Raw genomic sequence first — 23,337 nt, 5'->3', positions numbered from 1 at the left:
CTGAAACGCGTTTTGAGATTTGCAGATAATATGTCAACTATAAATATTACTATTAAAAAAAAACATGAAAACGGCCTTCACACGGTCAATGTATAACCATATCACCTTCTTGATTTAAGAATACGACGATTATAATGAATTACAATATGGTTTAATTAATTATCAATAAAAATAAAAGCAGATTAAAAAGTATAAATAAATAAACAATATAAGCCTTAAATGGATTATAATTTTTCTTAGTTTCAAGAGAAAAAAGAAGAAAAAAATAGAATAAAAGCAAATTATTTCACGAAACAGAGGCTATAATGAAACTCTTAAAAGCAAAATAAATGTTTGGATAAAAATATTCTAAATTCCGAATTTTTATAACAACATTTAAATGTTTCCTTTGGAATTTTCCTTTCAGTATCTCCTATTTAGATTGAAATACTGGATAACTGAATTTTTCTACATAAATAACATCTGCCTTATTCAAACAAGAAACGATGAGTCATTCAAATGCCACACACAATATGCGAATTCTGAAAACGATTTCTTTAAATTGAAAAAGATAACTTACACATTTCAATACTAAAGGCAAATTCATAAACAATTCAGTTTCATGAAACATGAAGAAATGAACATGGCATATATACAGTAATAGCCCATTACATTACATTTATAAAGTATGAAACACATGTATAAGATAAAAACTGTGTAAGAAGATTAATAATTAATATGCAATCTTCTAATACTTGTTATATTCAGTTTCTCGCAAAATAAAATCATAAAATGAACACAATATACAGAATGTTCAAAAAATTTTGGACAGACTGTAAAATTATGAAAAACAAAAACCAAAAGTTATTGAAAAAAAATGTCTTTAATTATTTATTTTAGAACTGCTAAAGTTAATCCTTTGATTGCGCGTAATATGTCCAAGTGATTCTCAGTTTCTCGTTAAGCATTTGCATGTGCTTAAGGAGTTATCTATTGAATAACAGCTGTGGTAAGCTCTTTAAACGTTGCAAATTGTTACAAGAAATCTTTACACCCAACTGAAAATAAATTTAAGCACCTGAAATTTTAAAACGGCATGATATTACTATTAGATGTAATTAAATCATCATCAATCAGGCCATACTTAATACCATATATTGGATGCTGAGAAGTTTAGTTTTTTTAATTTAGTTTAATTATATTAACATCCCGTTTGAAGCAACACTAGGGCTACTTTGGGACGGACCTCGTCATTTTGAACCGCGGTCAGATGACGAGGACGACACCTGAGCTGGCACCCCCCTCTCCACACCACACCACAACAGCGGGAGGACGTTTGGTCAGGACGGATTTAACGTGTAACAGACTCCCTTACACGACGGTTCTTCGGTGGAATCGGGTCTCGAACCTGAAACCTTCCGGTTCCGAAGCCGAGACCTTACCACCAGGCCACCGAGGCCCCTTGGATGCTGAGAAATAATAATGCGAAATAAAACTTTCTGGGCCATTTTAATAATATGCAGCATCGAAGAAACGTAACTATTCCTCTTACACAATTCATAATATAACTTTTTAACTTGAAGACGAACTTCTGGTTAAAGAGGAAAAATAAGGTAAGGTTGGTTGCGAAGACATGTGAAACAAAAGATTAATTATTAAAACCAAAATAAAAAGAAATGTGCTAATGAAAATAAAAATAAAATGAAACTCTAAAAAATAAGAAAATTGTTGAGTAGCAAAGACATATTTTAATAAAATATTTAAAATTCTGAGATTTTATGAAAAGAAAAATACCAAATGCTGCGAAAACCGGATCTCAAATAAGTAAAAAATCAAAAGCGTTGCCATGAAGTTTTGAAAATTTGGATTCAAGACATTTGATATTGTAAATATATTTAATGATCTTTAATTGTATAATATATTTATATGTTTAGAGAAAAATATATCCAATATGAAAAAGTCAGTCACTATGCTGCTCCAAAAATCTTCACTCATAAAATTTTCAAAATACATCTACTCATATTGCGTGTATAATGAAGGAAATAATATATTGAAAATTACTGACAAGAAAGTTCATAGTTTATTTGTCGTTTTTATATAACAGCAATTAAATTTTTAATGCATGTGCGCATTTCTTTTTAATCATTTGTTTAGCATTCCAGTTATCCGACTTTTGGAGGTTATTTCCAAATTCCATTAAAATCCTTGGCGCCCATTCCGGAGTTTTTTTAATACAATAAATGCGATATACGAATTCCACAGTACATATTTAAAATTACACAATATGAGTATCACAGAAAATTAAATTTAAAAAATTCGTTAACACAATTTTTAAATCAAAAGCAGGAAATTATCAGTTTTATGCACAACACCACAAAATAAAAGTAATAACAATCATATTAAATGTTCTGAAACTCGTTCTTCGGATATCGTTAAACAAGCTTTTCAACATCTTTCACAAATAATTTCAATAGAAGAAAAAATTCTAGCATCAAAATGAGATCCATAACAGCAAATCGGCGAGCAAAATAGGTGCGCAAATAACATGCCATTATAACTGATCCTAAACCATCACAGCAAAAGACTCAACCAAACGAGTAATTTTATTCTAAAAGTGATGGTTAACGGTTGGGTATGTCTTTCTCAATTGTTCGACGAGTCTGCCTAGCATGTCATTACGACTTGGAAGTGTTTATACCCTGGATAAATAACCCCACGCTTTGTCGACCAAGTCTGAAAAAGCTACCAAGCCATTTAACGAAAGCAAACAAAACAAACTCGCTCCACAATACAGTTTCATGCGGATAGAATCCTTGATCCCATTTTCTGCCGGCAAATGCCCTTTTAAATTTACTTTTGAACTCGAATTTCTACTAGCGAAGCACTGATATAAAAATAGTCTTGAAACGGGTTTAAAATAATTGGTACGTTCAAAATACGAGCAGGGGAGGGTTAATTTGAAAATCAAAAGTTAGTTTAAATATAATTCCTTTGATATTGAAAAAATAACCGTCGCTATAAGAAGCTATTCGACTATATATATTTCAACTTCTCTGTTTTGGCATTCTTCTTAAACTTTTGAGAAACATACGACTTTAACCACTTAACTGTTTTGCCCGAGTGCCATACGTGCATCGATTTATCGAATTTTGATAGTTGCAAGCAAAAAAATAAGCCATTCATGATGATTATAATTCAATATTAAAATTACTTCAAATACATAGATAAGTCAAGTATGCAATGGATTTACATTTGAAACAAAATAAGAAAATATTCCCAAAATAGAAGGTGTCATCTTATTAGATAGTAAAGAAAATGAAACAGTTAAGGGGTTAATCACAGTGTAGTCATAAAAGGACTAAAAATAGCTTAGATATTTTGAGAAAATGATAAAGATTTAAAGAAAATAGTTTGCTGTGCTCCTTAGAATACTTTCTAATTTCTTGATCACTAAATAATTTAAAATATCTAAAATTTATAAAATATATTTCAGCTAACTTTGATCCAATATTAATAAATTCAACTTGATTGATAAAAGTAAAGTTATTTACATTCTAAATGAATGCATATATAATTTTATTAATTAAATTCAATAAATAATAAAACATTGAGAGCTGTAGCTTCTCTTCAGACTCATATCAGCAATTAATATAAAGTGCTCAGACGTCACTGGCTTATAAATAAATAATTAAAATAAAAAACTTAAAAAGTAAAGATAGACTATACTTATTAATGCAAAAAAATATATAATTGAGCTAATTAATGTTTTAAAAACTTTTTTATAGTAAAATGTCAAATTAAAAGTATATAAGGATATATATATATATATATATATATATATATATATATATATATATGAAATAAACAAAGTAATCAAATTTCTGAAGAGAATTTAGCGTGTTCAATAGAAGCCAACCAGACTTTTTAAAAAAATTTCACTGTATGCATATTTTTACTATTATAAGCAAAAACTGCATTTTCAGAATTACGATTAAGGTGATGCATTATTATGTGGATCTAATTTTAGCACAAAAATACAATTACTTTCCGCTTTGATTTTAAATCGAAGAAGTTACATATTCAAAGAATGACTTGCAACAACAATAGATGGCTTTTATTGGAATAGACATTTATTAGCATAAGAAAAAATTAATTATTCTATTAACTACACATTCTTTATAAATAGCATTTAATATTATTATTATATATTATTTATTTACAACGGAAAAGAAATATATACGTGTCTTAACGTATCCGACTAGGTTCCGAGACGAATTTTTTTTAAATGATACATAAACATTTTTTTTTTTTTTTATTGTACCAGATAGCTAAAACATACTTGAAAGTTCACTATTAGAAGAAAAAATACACTCATTGCCTTTTATATTTAATTTTTAATTTTTAAATATTTAATTTTTATTTCATCTATACATAGCTAAAGCTACATAAAATGTCACAGACAGCAAGAAAAAAAATTATTTTAATAAATAAAAATTTTATGAGCATTTCAAATCGTAGTTAATGATTTTTTTGTCAAAATGTGTCTATAATTTGAACTTAAAAGTGTCTGAAAAACCTGATTAATGAAATTACCTTAAAATCCGCGGTCTATCACACCCTCAAAGGTTTTGAATACATGCATACCAAATTTAATAAAATTTGATTGAATTTGATTTTGAGATATCCTGTTTTCAGTGAAATATTCATTCTACAGAAAATGCATTTGTACATTGTACTTATAAATTAATTCATGCAAATGTGCTGGAAACAAATGTAGTTTTCCCGCTTCTTTAACAGAAATGCTAAAAATAAGCAAACTACGGCTGAGTAAGTAGAGAATTAATATAAACATATCAAATATTATTCTGGAGAATTATACGGTAAAAATAAAATAAAATACTCATTTTCGGTTCAAAATACCACTGCTTCCGATTTCATTTTTATTTGTTGTGTATTACTGAAATTACTGTATCTATAGTTCTATCTTAGATATATTAAAAACAAAGTATGTTTTAGAATCTACGAAGTTTGGACTTTATTTTTAAACCATAAAAAAAATCAAATTTTTCTGGAAAAAAACATATTTTTAACCTAGCCGGATGCCTTAAAGAAAAATTCATGAACAAAAAAAATATGTTGTCTTCTTTCAGAATTATTAAATTACTTCAAAATGTCTATATCAAACGCAAATAGTACTTTGTCTTACTTTATGTCAACTTTGCCCTCTTTTTACGCTATCAGAAGCGCAAGATTTAAAAGATCAACAAATATTTACAAACGAAAGCGGAATGCAAAATACACAGAAACCAAAGAATACAACCATTTTTTGAATAGTAACTGTCTTCTCCCACAAAGGGAATACGTTGCCACGTAAACTCCCACGCCACCAACGTTTTCTCCCGAAAGTAGCCTACGACAGCCGGGTCATTATTTCATCCAGTAAAGGTCAATTTCATTTACATTTAAACGGTTTTACAGTCTGTTTTTCTTTGTTTCATGTTATTTGGGTCAATGGTCTTCGTCAAAAAACAAAAGCTGCCGATAATTCCAAACTTCAAGAAAGAAGCTCAAAAGATTACACCTCATGATTTCGATCTGAATTGGAACAAGATTGTATAGTAGCCCTGTTATCAAATTCCAAAAGATTTTGCTGACAAACAAAACTTAAGACTTATTTCTAAAAATAACCGTTCGCGATTTTTGAATAAGGATTCGCAACCGCCTAATATGAGTTTATCCATTTTTTATAGTAAGTACAAAAAATATATATATAATAAAGTACATCTTTAAACAGATTGAAATAATACACAAAACATAGACTGTACTTAAAAACTGAAATTTAAGGACGTTTTAAAAAATGCTATTGGATTTTACTTCCAATAATATGGCACAATTCCTAATAACTGATTACTCAAATATTTATTCGCCAGAAATCCCAAATGATAATTCATGAATTTGATATAACAACATATTAATATCAGATGTCCAAGTATCCTAGACCTATAAATAAATAAGCTAAATTTTAAAAAATAAAAAAAGGATGATTAATTATAATTATTAAAAAATCTGCTAAAGAATTTCTCCAAAGTTTAACGATAAGTTTCTAAATACTATTAATTACTTTGCTAAATGAATAATTGTTATTAAAAATCATATTTTTTTTTAATATTACTGAATAACATTATACGTAAATTCTTGGTATTATTAATGTGAAAGGCAATAAGTTGTATTAGAATCTTTTCAACCATCACTATTTGTAGATGGTACGAAAGAATTCCAGAAAGATTCACTGTGGCGCAATGGAAACTGATATGCTATTACTAGAATGAAAGTAGGGACAAATCTCCCAACTAGCTGGAACAATCCGGGCTTTCGACTCTTTATCTTGAAAAATGAAATGACTACTACTAACCAATATCTACAAAAATCCCTAAGTTTTACAAAAAAAAAAAAATGTTATTTATTTAAGTCAAATTCTAGAACCTTTTTTTTTTACGACTGAAGGAAATATACTTGCCACTAAGTACATCAATTTTTAAATGATCGTAAGATATTTCACTTTTTATGTTAAACCTTACCTTAATACCGTCAGAAAATATAAAATTATTAAAATGAACTTATAAAGCGGTTTTAACAATGAACTTAATTTCTATTAAGTTGAAATAGTAATGTTCCGGCAAATAATAATGAATAGATGATAAAAATTTTCACACAATTTTTGAAGAAACAAAGAATTAAGACTAATTCAAATTTCTATCTCAAACCATAGTAAACACAATTTAAATGTTTCAATGTCTAATTGTTTATTAATTAATCAAATTAATTAATGTTTTTCTACTATATTATATATATATATATATATATATATATTAGAATTCCATAGGCACCGCTCCGGGGTAATTGGATTACGTGCATACTTTAGGGCTTAAAATGCATATAATTAAAAAAAATTATTTAAAAACATGGAAAGACCTTTATTTTAATTATAACTAATTGTGGTTGCTAATCAAAGCAATTGCGCTGTTTTTAAAAGAATTAAACTTGAAAATGCAAACCGAAATCGGTATAAGCTTTTAATTAGTTTGGTGATGAAGCAGCGTTAAAATTAAATAAATCTCAATAACATAAATATTTTAATAATCATGTTTATAAAAAATGGCGCTTTAAAAATTAATACAAAAAGACAGATCTCAAATGTAGAATATCTGCTACTTTACATCAGTTAACTATTTCAATCAGAAAGCTACTCTCGCTTTTCATTTTTCTGTATAGAATTGTCTTACGAATTAGAATGTCTAACGTTACTGCAGATTCCAATGAAAAAAACCTTCAATTCGCAAAAATTTGTGATACTATTTTAATTTCAAATTAATTTATTCCCAAACTTTTAAAAAATCTATGAATAACTTTTTATTACGTTATTAGATTTTAAATAAGAACATATTAAATGTCTCAATTTGGAAAGAAATAGATAAAAATCGAATACGTCAGATCTCGTTGAATAAAAAAAAAAATCATTTGTCTGGGAAACAAAAGTCGAAATTCCACTATTTTCCTTTCATGAGAGTAAAAATTTCTCAATAGAAGATCTTTTGTGACCAATACCGAATTCCGGATTTTTCTGTACCTTTGAAACTTATACTTTCAATAGCTTCTCCACCATAATAAGTTCTGGAATTCTCTATCATTATCAGCTAATTATCTTCATTAGCTGATAATGATAGAGAGTTATGTTATAAATATCTTGCCACATAGACATGCAATTCCATTTTAATATAATAGCATTAATAAAGAATGTCAGAAACTTTACTGTTTGAGGGGAAAAAATCAGGCATCGTCAATAAATTTCAATTTGCTAAAAGAAAGAATTTGGGGGAAAATTTAAATATGAATTATTAAAAACATAAATTAGAGAATTTGTTTGTTTTTTAATGACAAATAAAAAAGAAAAAAAGCTAATAATGCAACCAAGATAAAAAGAAATTAGTAAATATATACCTGGTAGATTATTGTTATAGTTAGATTTGTGGTATGCCATTCATATAAGTAGGTAGCATGAAAGTTGTATCTATTTATAAACTGAAGCAATCTGAAAGAAGAATATTAAAATTAATTTTTTTAAAGAATAAAGTATTTAATCTAAAGAATTTGTAGAATATATTAAATAAGTTTTTCAAAAATTGAAGTGTAAAAAATTGAAATAAATATATCCTACTTTTAAAAAAATTCAGAAAATATAATTTTTAATTTTGCAACATAACTGAAATTTAAATACACTTTCTAAATTTTAGAGGAGAGGCATTTTATATATTTTTTCTTGTTTGAAATTTTTGAAAGAAATGAAACAATACATTCTAAAATGCATTACACATTATGTACGTGTGTACAATTCATTATACGAATAAAAGGTTCTTTATTAAATGTCTTTTCAACTGATAACCTTCTTCATTTTTCTTTTTTACAATTTTACAATATTTGAATGGAGATATCAAGAAAAATAAAAAGATAGAAATGAATCATTGATAAAGCTATAACTTCATATTTAATGATATCTTTTATAAAAAAATTTAGCTGAAATAAAAAAATATTGAAATATTAATAGTAGAAAAATATACATTACTTTTAAAATAACTCTGTAAGTAATACAACTAATAGCTAAAGTCTAGAATTAAACATCAGCAGTATTTTTATTTATATTGATTGTTGTTAGGCTACTTAAAATTCTGCTTGTACACATATTCTTAACAAATATGCATGTACCTTGGGAAATTAGAATGATTACAGTACTGTACAATTTATTTTATGATAGAGTGCGTGACAAAATTTCACTAGGCACTAAAAAATAAATTTTAACTAGAAAGAATAATCTGCCAAAAAAAAAAAAAAAATTGCAGACTAGCTATTTTGGTTGTTGGCAGTTGGAAGCAGTTCCCAAAAATTAAGCTGATTATTCTGCTTAACATGTTAGATATTAGACATTAGAATGAATTTCTCATGGAATTCACTGAATAATATAACCAGCAAAAAAACTGCACAAAATAAACTTTTCATTTTTTTTCCGAACGGTTATGAGCTATATATATATTTTTTTTCAGTTTATTAATAAAAAAGCAAAAAACCCAAAAATTATTATAATTCTTTTTTCTTCTCTCTATAAATTAATTAAATCCTGATATTTCGAACTGATTTTGAGGTTTTGAAATAAAAGAATAGAATAGAAGAATAAATTAGAATAAAGGTTTTTATTTATTTTTTTAAATGTCACAAACTCCACAAAAAAAAACAAAAAAACGATACAGGCATACGAGTTTAATGCGATAATTAAAGAAAGCCTCAGTCGATTTAAATTAAATTGCAAAAATTCCTTTTACCCTTTACAACTACAGCAACAAAGAAAAAAGAATTTCAGAAATGTCCATGAAATAAAGGGTGCGAGAAGTATTTATTCAACCGAACGTGATGTTTGGGCATGCGACACACAAAGCCTTTACGTGGGCGATGTCGAAAATTCCTTCACCTACATTACATCACGATGAGTTCTGATGCGTTCCCACCACGGCGCAAAAGACGGACTTAAAAAAAAACAAAAAACAGCGTCTGAATGAATAGAAAAATGTATCAATCGCTTAAGCATGTGAAATAAATTCGAGTTTGTCGGTTCTTTTTTTCGCGACCGGAGGCAAAAGACACGGAATTTTGATTTATATTCCTGCAAAGCGAAAGTGTCATGTGCTTGAAACAATGGGAGAAAGGTAAGTGTGCAACAGTAAGGATGTTTTCGATCCATACATGGCCGAAAACACATACAATGCATTTGTGATGAGCACAAGTGATGGATATTTTATCATACAAATCCAAAATAAAATATTAATGTAAGAAAAATCTGTCTTGTTTATAAAATAAGTAAAAATTTACTTTTTTTTTTAATTAAAAAAAATCTGTTTTTATACAAACTGGATGTGATTTAAGCTTGTTCTGAAAAAGTAATAAATCTAATAAAAATTTATAATGGTTATTAAGAATAAACCAATATAAATGTTATATTTACATTTAACTCAGTGGCATGACAGCCCATGTGGGCCAAGGCCTGTAGTGCCCATATTTGCTTTCTTGACAGAGGGCCCTGGAGTGCAAGGCATATGTCTCGGTTAGGAAGTCAGCCTAACGCGGAACCCACAATGTTTAGTTCCCAAGCATGCTTGGTCCTCAGTTTATTGACCCACTCATTGGATGAAGGCTTAGACGACCTTGCCCAGCCCGAGAATCGAATCTCTGACCTGTGAGTTGGGAGACTACACCACAGGGCTTCAAATGTTATGTTTAGTGTTTAATTATATTAATGACCCGTTTTAGCACCACTAGGGCTATTTTGCTATCTTATAACTGTAAACAAACAATTCTTTATATATATATATATATAGAACAGCAAAACATGAGACCCTTCTAATAAATTGGTCATCGTTAATGCCATTTGATGCACATTTGTCACATCAATAAATGATATTTTTTATCCCACAACGTATAGTAGAATCACTTGTAATCAGTACTTAACTAACGACAGTATCACAATAATGGCATAAATTTGATATTTGGGTCTATGAGAATGAAAATAAGTATGAAGTTACTGAAGGGGAATTGAAGATTTAAGTGGTTTGAGATAATTTACACATATGCTCCCAATTTACACATATTCTCTCTCATGATGTTGATGATGAAATGATCGATTATATCTTGGAAAGGATGAAAGATGATGATCAAAAGAGGGAGAATGAAAATGATACTTAGAGCAGGAAAGTTACGTGTTAGAGAGCTGGCAAGGTTTTCAAACTTTCTTCAAATTCGCCAAGCAATATTCATCTATGTTAGCGCACTATGTAATGAAACTTCATAAATTCCAGAGACAATTTTTTGAACTTAGCGACAATCTCGTAAGCATCACAAAACATGGTCACGTAAGCTCTTGAAAAATATGCTTCACTATCAAGATCTAGATTCTCTAGAACAGTGAGTTCGCCTTGCTGGTGATTAAGAAGCATTCTACTGTATTTGTGGAAATGCCATCTTATGAACTAGTGAATTATTCTAAAATTAACATCTATAGACATTGACCCAAATTAAACTGGAATTAATGACTTTCCTTGAAAGAAAATAAATAACAAGAATGATTTTCAAAGAATCGTTCAGTCCATTGAACATGATAGATTTAAGAGAAGAAGAAAAAAAAAAAAACTATTTTCATAAAACGCAAAGGAATGCAGACCACGGAAATAACCTTTCTATGACCGCCAGGAATTGGTGAAAGTTCCCACGAATATAGACATTATAAAAATAAAAAAAATTTGAAGCAATTGAAAATGGGGGAAGCACATCTATTAGTGAAAAGACGCTGCAATAGACCCCAACCGCACTTTTCCATTGAGAAAGTAGCCAAGTGGAATAGCTCGTCGAGCACCATTGATTCACCAACTATGGACGCTTCACTAACTTCCACCTCCCTTCAAGGTACATTTGCAAAATGCGCTTCAAAAGCACATCTGTTGAAGCAACACTTCTGAAAAATATGTAACGGAAGAGCGGTTACAAGGAAACAAAATCAAGCGAAAATAGTGCGGTTGTTTACAGAAATATGTAAACATGAAGAACATGCATCATTTTATAAGAGCATGTCATTCCGTTGCTAGTAGTGATCTATCTTCCTCAGATAAAGATTAGCCATGCTACATGCTCAAATCAGAGATAAACGCGAAAAAGTAAAAGTAAAGAAGATTCGGTTAAGTGAAAACATGTCAGACTAGTATCTTACAAATGGTAAAGTTAATCAAAAAAAAAAAAAAAGTGTTGCTTTTTCCTCTTCTCTCTCTTTTTCTTTTTTATGACTACATATATTCGGCGTTTTACAAATTTGAAATCAGAATATTTTTTCACAGAAATATAATTAAATAATAATTCTATTTTATAAATATAGCTTTATCGCATGCACATAATAAATCTTCCACTGTTTTAATAGCCCTCCCTTTCTCCTTTCTGCCATATGGAAAAAACAATTTACCAATGAGAGATATCCGAATTGACGTCCAAATATTTAAACATTGACAAATTTTGTTTTGTTAATTTGTTTAAACATTGACATCTTTTGTTTTGTTAAACATTTAAAAAAAATGCATAATTAACGATTGAAAATTTCTATGCACACTGATATAAAATATAACATCGCAATAATGAAACATTTTAAAAATTTTCTCAATCATTATGTGCAACAAGTTGAAATATTAAAATGGTTCGAAGTACTAGAGGTTGTGTATGTTCAATATGAGTTGACACAGTTACAAAAGTGTTCATTAATCATAAATAATGATTTTAAATAAAAAGAAGAGCCTTTTTCACTTTTTAAAGAAAGTTGTTTCATTAAAAAGGTGTGCGTGTGTGTGAGAGAGAGAGAAAAATTTTCAAGATTCAGGGACCAAATAAATTTGCCTCGTATATAAAATTAAAAAAAAAAAAAAAAAAAAAAAAAAACAATATTCGGAATTTATTTAAACAATTATAAAAAAATTTCTCGTCAATTTATTTATCATATAAATCCAAAAATAATAATTTTTTATTGCAAACGATAATTATCATTGACACTTGAAAATTTCTATACAGTTTTCTAAGCTCTACATATGTGTGTGTGTCACGAGTATAAGCCGGCACTGAAAGAAAAAAAAAAGTATATCGAAAAGCATCAACGCACCTAAATGCCCTTTTCGTAAAATATGTAATGAGGCTACCTGAATTTAAGCAAATTTGCACATAGTTAAAGAATTAGCCAAAACAAACTTTACAAACAAGAAAAGCCTACGCAATAATTTCGCATTGACGCAGTTGGAACAACTACATTATCACTTTTTCGGTTACGAAATTTATGTGTGTTCTTTTTTTCTTCTTTATGGACAAGTTCCAACAGCTGAAGCGGCATTCTTATGGAAGATTCTAATTAAACCTGAAAATCATTGCAAAGATTACAGAAATACAGATGTGAGTATACACAATTCCTCAAAGATTCATAACTATCATAATAATTGTAACAGAAAGATAATCGCTTAACTTAAGATTTCACCTAGAACCGCGGCAGATGTAAAAAATGGATATTCCATGCTATGAATTTCAATTAGGTCAGTGTCGCGTGCACATACGTACTTTGGAAAATCACATGATATGTAAAACTGAAATAAACGTCTTAACATAGGAACGTGAAGAAAATATCAATCCTCAAAAATGATGATCGCAGCAAAAGATGTTATTTCAAAATAAAGTAAAGGATGTGAAATAATTTATAATATCATTAAAATTTCCACAAAAAAAAAAACCCACGTAATAACGTTAGAAGATTTCACTGTAATCACTTTGCTACGAAGTGTTTCCTTTTCGCCATCTATTAATGCAGAGATTAGACGTTTAGATCCTGTATAATACACGAAAGTAGTACTCAACGAAACGAGCTAACAAATAAAACAATGTATGCTTTTAACATGACAGGTGTCTATGAAAAAAAAATGATAGTTAAGACACGGTAATCAATCGATGACTAAACAAGGAATGAAATATAAAATTTTCTCATTCCATTAATATGCTCTCATTTTTATTCTTAATATCTAAAAATTATCAATCAATTCATAAAAAGAAAAACTTTTCCATATTATATATATATTTAAAATAATAATTGCAAGAAAATACATTTTCGAATTCAAATTATGATAATTTTTCAACCATAATATAAATACATCTCCCTTAATAGTAAATCCCTCGACGTTATACTTTTTGTGATTAATTGCAATTATTATCTTTTATTGCTAAGTATACAGACATCAAAATTATTAATTTCTTATTTAAAAACGATTTGGTGATTATATAGCAAAAGAATCTCAATTTTTTTTAAAGACTATCACACAAAATTAGCATAGTTTTAAAAGTTTTTTTCTTTGTCCTCATTTTGCATTTTTTAATGCTCATACAATATAAATGACTAAATAAAATTTTAAATTTACATCTTTATATTTAGTATAATTAATAAGGTCAAATGACCAGTCCCCCAATCCCACACACGCACGCACACACACACACACACACACACACACACACACACACACACACACAAACCCTCTAACCGAATCCCTCTCCCCCCCCCCCTAACTTCAAACCTTAAAGCTATTTCGCAAAATAATTTCGTAACCCTGCAAGTATTGCTAACCAATCAGAATGCTCTTTGCTTATCGTCCAAATATAATTTAGATTAAAAGTGGTTTTCGTTGTGATAAGTCGTAGTTCATCAAATTTGGAAAATTTGACTAAATTGAAACTATAAATATAACGGCAAACAGCTAGTAGCCGAAAACGTCTAACCGAGTCAAAAAATTATAATATTTTATCGTCGGCAAAAATAATATTGCAGGAATTTATGCAATTTCTAATTACATCTTTTTTCCTTATGTTAGATCATTTAAATTAAATTATATGACTCTTTCAAAAAATTATTAACAACACTAAGAATTAAAATTTTCTATCGATACTATTTCACTGCATTTTTTATAAAAACAAATAAACGAAATACAAATGACTAAAAATGCAGATTTTAAATTTAAGCTTCTTTAAACTCTCTAAATAGAAGTTTAACTTCACTCCATTAAGTTTTCATTACTCTACAAAGAAAGGAAAGAGTAAAAAAAAAAAAAAAAAAAAAAAGAAAGAAAGAAAGAAAGAAAAAAGAAAGGGAGGAAAAAAAAAGGAACTTAACCATCTCTGGGAATTTCCCCATACATTTCAAAATAAACTATTAGAGGTAATTATTACAAAGCATGAATATGGTTTTTCTGTTGAGCAGTAGAGTGCAATCAAGGTTGAAATAAAGGCTTTTATGCTAAATATGCTTTTATGCTTCTAAAAATAAGACAACAGCTGGAAACTCAAGAAAAGATATGATATCAGCATATACAGAGAAAACGTTTCGAAGTAATTAATAACAATCAGCAAAAAAGAAAAAAAATAAAGATATTATAAAACTTTTATAGTTAAGAAATTATGCGATTAAAAGCGAAATTTGATCAGCTAAATAAGTCAAATTTGATCAAAACAAGAAAAAAATACTGTTGATGTTGATAATTGCATATAAAAATAAGTCAGGTATATTGCCACGCCTACTTTCTAGTACATTTCCAAATTAAAATTGAATTGTAGCATGTGATAAAATTAATTTCTTCTATGTGTTACGTAGTCAAGTCTTCTCAACTGGGAAAAAAATACTTTAAAAGAAATCAAAACTGTTTCTTCCAATGAGAGTTTGTTGCTTTATAATTTTAAAATCTGGGTGTTTTTCAATGGAACTTTCATATATATTATTCAAAAAAAATTTTATGCCATCTTAAATTTCTCTTATCTTTTAAAATCATTTTATATTAATATCATGACAACGGGCGCATAAAGGACTTATTTAATATTTTCATTGGACACAGTGAACTCTGCATTTAAATAAACTCGACAGCTAAAAGTTTATTATATTTTGCGTCGCTGTAAAGGGCTAAGTGTAATAAAAGCAAACGTCATAGATAAGTCAGAGGATGCGTAAGTCTCCTCAAAACTTTCTTGCATAATCTCTAAAAATAGCATTATCTCTTCCTTTTCACAAGTGCTCTGATTTTTATTTTTAGTCCTGCATATGCGAATACCGAGGTTCATAATTTGCTAAAAAATGCAGAATATATATCACACACCTAAATTCATTTATTTAAGTTGCATTTTTGAATTAATGAGTGTAATATTCATGCGAAAATAGAGATTAATAGACGAATTAACCTTTTGATGGATTTGAAATTTGATAAGGTTTCATATTTTCGATGCTGAAATTATGTACCAAATTTCATTCATCAAAATGGTTGCATTCTTGAGTTATCGTGTTTATATCTTTGCGAAAGTACAAGCCAACAGAGAGTCAACACTTGCGGGCTTCATTCAAAATTTGATACATACGTTAAATTCTACACTATGTACGAGATTTCATCTGTCTAGCTCTTTCAATTTTATAGTTAACGTGCTAACTTATATCTGGATAGTCGGATAAACATACAAACTTCCTCTGCATGAATTTCGTCCAAAATTTGACAGAAACATCATGCAAATTTCATCCGTCTAGCTCAAAATCTGTTTCAGTTAATGCGTTCACAGACGGACAGATATAACTCCAAAAATGTGTCTTTCGAACAAGAATACCTAAAATGTGAAGATTCGTTGAAATCTGAAGATTTTTTTTTTTTTTTTTTTTTTTTTGTATACGAGAAAACAAACAGGTGTCAAAACATCATTCTATACATGCATGCTAAAAAAAATTTTACAAATATTTTTTTTTTAATTAGTTGATACTGAAAAGAACAAATACAGATATATTTAGGAAAAACATTTTTTTTTTTTTTTCCCATCGACATTTTTACATATCTGCAATTTTGGTGTAAATGAACATAATGCCAACAATGCTTCCTTTGATTAATAAAAGTTTAAAAACTGGAAAATTCAAAAACTCATGATTTTTTAATGCAATATTTTCTCTTCTCTATGTGAAAAAGTATAATCTTTCGATTTTTATGAAATTAATAATATATTAAAGATCTTCACATACTTATTAATCCGAAATGCTTGACCAAATATTCCCTTTCAGTACTAATGCACTTTTTCTCAGCTTAAGAGAGTGTGAGAGAAAGGGCCAGGAACTTCATTAAAATATTCTTTGGCTGAATTTCCGAGTCTTTTAAGTTTGATTGCAAAAGTTCTCTTAGAATAAGATTTAGGAGTGAGTTGTTAAAAGCTTGAATAATTTTGTGATCGCAATAAAAGATTTCGAACTTTTAAGAAAACAGCTCAAACTTCTTTTACACTGGGGTGATTTAAGGGGAAGAAACCTTTAGTAGTTGCATATTGGTGTGCAAGTTCGAAAATTTTAATTCAAAAAATAAAAACAAAAACACATTCACATATGCAATCCAATAAATATTCGCTTTAAATAATATGAAATTCAAGGAGTAAAGTCTCTAAGTAGATAAATCATAGAAGCTTCGAATTTAAAAATTTCTTCCGAAAATTTTCATTTATTTTTTAGTGTTTAAATCAGACTGTTCATTTGTACAGAAAAAAAATGAATAGAAACTTGAGAGAAGATACGATTTTTGACATTTACATGCAAATCTGTTACAATGAACAATGAACACATACTTCTTAAAAATGCAATATTTATTACCAGAATTATTTTTTCTAAAATTCAAATTTCAGAGATAATGAAGGAAAACAAAAAAATTATCAATCAAGAATAAGAATAGATCCAAAGTTTTAATAAACTAAAGAATTGTTATACAAAATATATGTACAGACATTAAGTTCAATTAAAAGTAAAGAATTGAGTTTAAATACAAGTAAACAAAATTTCAATTAAAAGTGAAGGATTCAGTTTAAATACAAGTAAACAAAAAAAAAAGAAATTTAAAGCACAATCAAATCTTTCAGCTGTTATCTTTGTTTGAGTATTCAAAACTGGAACAGAAAACAAGCCTGGATAACCCTGTCCTCGTAATTAAATCACATAAGTTGAGGCTAAGGCATTTAGCCAAAAGCACGAAGCCCTCTTGATGCCATCACATCGTCCTCAGTTATCAACTAAAATGCAAATCACTCTCTAATTAAGGCAGTAACGAGCTGATAAATCATTTACTTAAAATAAATGGTAATGAAGTTAAAATGTGATTGTTAACTGGCATATCTAAAATATTCCATTATTTAATAGGATGATAAATATGTAAATAAAACTATTGTATATAAATAGACAATTCTTCCAAGTGATTCAACGATATAATTTTAACTACCCAACCTTACTAACAAATTCCACCCTAGTCACGGATGAGATAGTTTGAAAAAAATTAAACTGGCACGCAAAAATTTAAAATTTCATTCAGAATCGATGACATATGGGAGAAGGTATATGAAATTCGAGAGCAGGTAGATTTTTCTAAAATTGTAATTTGAAACATCCTTAATAATATATGTCTGAATATCCTGAATATATATATGAGAATACCTCCCAGTATCATTTTTCAAAAGACGATGACCCCAAACACACACGATATGGATCACTAAATTAGACAAATCAAGCAAACTACCACAGCAATTTTATTCATTTTTACAGAATCTAGACTTAAAATTGTTAGAACATTTGTAAAAGGGAATCGATTGACAATTCAAAAAAAATCCATCAATAAGAAAATGAACGACAGTTAGAAATCTACATGAAAAAAGGATGGAGAGAGTAGTAATACCATGACGTGTAAAATATCTACACCAAAACGATTCGAAGAGCAATAATTTTTTAAAAAACAGCTCAGAGTTATATCAATTTGCCTAAAAAAATACAAACTGATATTTTAATTGAAATTAAATATCATAACATACAGGTTCTTATTTTGACCATTGTGATAATAGACTATTTCATTAATAAAGAAAGCTTTCAAGTTTTGGTTGATTAACTTCAACTACAAGAATTTTATTTCCTGTTTGTATGAAACATTATACAAATCTTTCATAGTATTCATACAAAAAAAAAAAAAAGATTACCTCACATTAAAATTCGTTATTAACATTTTAGTGCTCTATGTTTGATATTTTGAAGCATTCAGTGACTTTTTACGCACTGCACAAGCAGATAGAAAATTTTTGCGATTAAAATCCCCTTTATTACCTTCTCTTACATGAGGAATAAAAAGTGACAGTATTGTAATCGGAAAAAAAAATAATAATAATTAGACATTTAGACAAATATCCACGTTTCAGCACTCCTCGAGTCTGAAAAATACATTTTTGGAATTAAATCTATTTAACTATATATTCTTTTTTGAAACGTGACCCCTCAAAAATGCTTTGAGCTAGACGGATGAAATTTGATATACGGTCCTTATACTAGATGTGTCGATTTCTTTAAAATTTAGGAAGAAATTCATTCAGAGAAAATTTTGGTCTAGCTGCGGGAATATAAGTTAACACGACAGCTACAAAATAGATAGCTAAATGAATAAAATTTGATCCATAGATTTAATATCTAAAGTATTGATAGCTATCAAATTTGAAACTGGAACAGATATGCAGAGGGTAACCGCCGAAGGGTCAATACTTTCGCAAGTATGTAAAAACGATAGATAAAAAAAGCAATGATTTATGCGATTTTGAGACTTCAGTTGTAGTTCTGTGTCCAATTTTATCCAATAGGTCGGGAAAAAAGGCCTCAAAAATATACATTCGGTGTTCTGATATTTGTATATTAACAGCATCCCAGCGATTAATTACCAAAGATCGTGCACTAATAGGTTCTTTCGTAATTACTATCCGCTAATGGTATGCGGTTGATAATATATAAATAATAATATATACTTATTAAAGAGTATATGAGAAACTTCCGGGACAATTACTCCTGCTGATTTTTTATACAGTTTCACAATACTTCACATTTGTTTCACGTTATTGATTATTTGATAGGTTCAAGAAAGGCTACATGAGAAATAAAGTATAAAGGCCGTATATTTATTTCCTTGTTAAATTTAATTTCATTCTAACTCTAGCATAGTACTAACAACGTGCAAAAGTATTTCCATGCATACATGAAATATCCACTTTTGGTCTTAAAATATTATTTCATTTAAACATTAATGGAATTTTCAAGGAAATAATATTCTATGCAAGCAAGTAGCTATTAAATATTAACAAAAAGTTCTTCATCAAGAAAATGCTTACATATTTCAGTTTACATAATTATACACACAAAAAAAATGAAAAGCTGAAAATGAAAATAAACTGAAAATCTAGAACTTAGTTTCTAAATTTAAAATAGGCTATGAAAAAATAATTTCAGCTAAGAAAAAAGAGTGTTAATTATGGTTTAAAAACATTAGAGTCTATTTTTAAATGAAGTCATAAAAGATTAGTATTCTATTATTGTCAAGAAAAACATAGAAAGCTATAAAAACATAGTTGTATGTTATCAAATACAACGCAAATGCTCTGGTTTTTCAAAGAGAAAATATTAACCCATTTTTTTTTATTTTTTTTTTCAGCAAATAAGAAGTAGTCATCACAGTTTTCGAAAAATATTTAAAAATCAGTTTAGCAAAAAATTAGAACACTCAACACATCTGCTATATTTTTAAACTTCTCAACTTCTTTAAAAAGCGAAAAAGAAAAAAAAATGATTAAAAATTGCATGTTAAAATTAATTTTATCGAAAACACAAGAGGTTATTTAAGAAATATTAATATTCTTAGATTTACATTTCATTCTTTTTGAAATATTTCTAAGAAAACGTATTAGTTCTAAATATTATTTTCTGTAATAAATCCGTAGAATCATTAAGAAATATGATTCATTTGCCCGAGTTTTCTCCCTCCTTTTTCGCTCCAAACCGCAAATAAAAAATAAAAATAATAATACAAGAACAGCATATTTCTTAGCAGCAAATTAGCTAATTTATTTAAATTATCACCTGCGCTTTTAAGCTTTTTTTTTTAAAAACATTTATGAGTTACTCACTCTATCGTTTATGTCTTTTCAGACGATAATGATAGCGTATCGTGTGACCCGCATTTTCTCTTTCTCATTCGTTGGCCTATTTTTTTTCTAACCTACGGCAGAATGTTTATACTCGAAAGACATTTTTTTTCTGTCTATGGATATCGAGATAACATTCAAGAACAAAAGTATTCCACTAAAATCTCTGACTTTTTTTTTTTTTTTTTTTGAGATCTATGTTGCATAACATTATTTTGATGACAACCGAATATCTTAAAGTGGACGAGGTAAAAATTAGGATCTAAAGTTGTAAAATTCATTAAAAAAACTTGTGTAGAACATATATATTGGATTTAAACCAAATGGCAAGTGAAATAATTTCTATTAGCAATAAAGCTCGGTGGATAGCTACTGGAGCTGTATAGGCCAGACCGTTACAATTAGAGCTATTAAACTTGACACCACATACTTTGAAGAAGGGAGGGGAAGATTTCTACTTCGGGTTAGTTTTAATTTTGTTTTTTCCAAATTTGAATTAGAGTTTTAGTTAATCAAAAATTAAGCAAGATTTTGGCATTTTCTGCCTAACTTCAGTAAATATTACAGCACATAAATGTTCTGCATCTTCTTAAAATTCAAAATATATACATATATCTTTTCAATTATAGCAATTTAGTAGTAGTAATATTTTTTACTAGATTTAATTAATTTTAAAGATTTTTTTAGAGGTCAGATAAACAATACCTCTCACAATGAATGTATTCATATAATGAGCAAAATAAAATGTACAAAAATATATAGCTTAACAAGTGATGTTTCACAGAACGAGTGGCAAGGGGATACTGTGAAGTCACATGCTAAATTGGCCCTACTAAATTAGTCTGTATTCAGTGCATGTCTGAAGAGAACTGAAGAAGTTTCTGACTGGATAGCGTTGTCGAATGCTACTCCTAGGGGTTTGAGGAAATTTTTGTGGAACTTTAATCCATGAAAATATGCCTCTGGTCAAGATTATGGGTCTGGAAATGGACAGAAACGACAGCGATGAGCTGGTGGAAGAACATAGCCAAAGCTATAGAAGACTTATGGAGTTGCATCAGTATCATAGTTAAAAAATATGGAGGAGATGAGGTAAGGAGAGAAAGAAACTATAGACTAAACAGAGCAATAAGCTTCCAGTGAAATAAGGGAGATGCTGAAAGCATGAAAAATCATTGTGCCATACGCTAAGAAGCATAACCTTAATAAGGTAGTAGCAATACACGCTACAAATTCACATAAAGCTAATACTCTGCCTCATTTTAACAAAATTTTGAAACGTAGCCAAAGATGAATGCCTTTTAGACAATTTTCTTGTAAAAAAAAGATTATATTAATGGTATGAATATTAAATTACATTATTATAAATCCGTTTAATGTGCTTTTATAATAAAATACATTGTCCTAACTTGCATGGATTCCTAAGTAGGAAAAAATTGCTTTGCGTAGCGAAAGTTTCGCACTGCGAGAAAGATTCGGAAACGAATTATGCTCAAACAGTATTACACCGTACATTTTACAGGTTGTTATTAATATTTTCATTCTGATTTTTTTTTCCCTATCCCCCTTAATTCGTGATCAGTATATAAAGAATCGGCTTATTTTTATATAATGAGTAGACTTTTATCCATAATTTTAATATTTTTTAATTACTGTGAGAATTATAGCTAACGTAATTTCAGAAGTAAGTAATGATGAAATTTTTTAAAAGTTCGATCACTTTTAAATCTTTTTTTGCCATCGGTCTTTGAACTAGACATTTTGCTTTCTTACTGTAGTACGCTGAATTATTCTTTTGCTGAATAAAAAAAAAATGTTATTGTATAATCCTGTCATAAATTACTAAAATAATGAAATCCATTTTGTAATACAATGCAATGATTCGTTTTCTATATATTTATCATTATTATTATAATTATTAAGTGACCACGGGTTACTTAAGAAATGTGGGACAATTTAAATTATAAATAAGCTATAAATACTGATGAAAATAAGTTTGATATTCCTATCTCTCTCTGCCAGAGTTTTTTTTTTTTTTTTTTTTACTTCTGACTTTAAAAACAGCAGAAATATGTATTTAATCATTGATCGTGTTATTTTTGTTCTCTGCAATCATATTTGTCTAAATAAATAGCTATATTTTTCACTAGAATATAAAAATTGAATGACTGTATAAGCATTTTTCGGTATAAAATTACCCAATTAACCAAAATTTACGATGTTTTCAACTTCAATACATCAATTCTTCATTTAAAATATTTTTTAAACATAACATTCTCAAAGTCAAATAATGGAACAAAAGAAAAATTCCGAAACTTCCACATTTGTACACATACACTTATCAGTGATCGAATTCAAACGCAAGGTCACTTATTGTTCTCGAAGTAAGTCATTAGAACAATAGTTGACAAAAAAAATTGCTAAATTTAAATCTACTTCAGAAAATCATTCCATAATGAAGACTTTCAGTAATCAATAACTACAAAAGGAAGAAATCTGACCAATTTTACTATCCAATGTAACAGTATCATTTATTTACATTTTTTAAATCTCTTACTAATTTGACATGAAAATCTAACATTCATCATAAAATTAGTTTCCAAAATCATTCGGAATACCTTCTATCATTAAAAACGATAAAAAATACATTATTTATATTTAAATTAATTGCTATAAGATTAATTTCTAGGTATTGTGTAAAACAGCATAGCAAAATATAGAATAATTTTTAATCGCAGCAGAGCATCTTAAGTT

At 28.3% G+C, this 23,337-nt stretch overlaps 1 protein-coding gene across 4 annotated transcripts in view; it reads right to left on the bottom strand.

Annotated features, from left to right (window-relative positions):
- The window catches only part of LOC129983737 (ensconsin-like), an 86,247-nt gene that overhangs the window by 45,717 nt on the left and 17,193 nt on the right, over window positions 1–23,337 (bottom strand). Inside the window, exon 2 of one of the 4 annotated variants that reach the window (XM_056093342.1) lies at window positions 7,978–8,068. The exons of the other annotated variants lie outside the window; for them this stretch is intronic. Coding sequence (XP_055949317.1) covers window positions 7,978–8,017 — 40 coding nt within the window. The 5' untranslated portion in view covers window positions 8,018–8,068. The remainder of the gene's footprint in view (window positions 1–7,977; window positions 8,069–23,337) is intronic. 4 annotated transcript variants of the gene reach the window in all.

This window comes from Argiope bruennichi, chromosome 9, assembly GCF_947563725.1.
Source record: "Argiope bruennichi chromosome 9, qqArgBrue1.1, whole genome shotgun sequence".
Taxonomy (NCBI): Eukaryota; Metazoa; Arthropoda; class Arachnida; order Araneae; family Araneidae; genus Argiope; species Argiope bruennichi.
The sequence above is the reverse complement of the archived record's forward strand: the minus strand, read 5'-3'. Positions and strand labels throughout refer to the sequence as shown.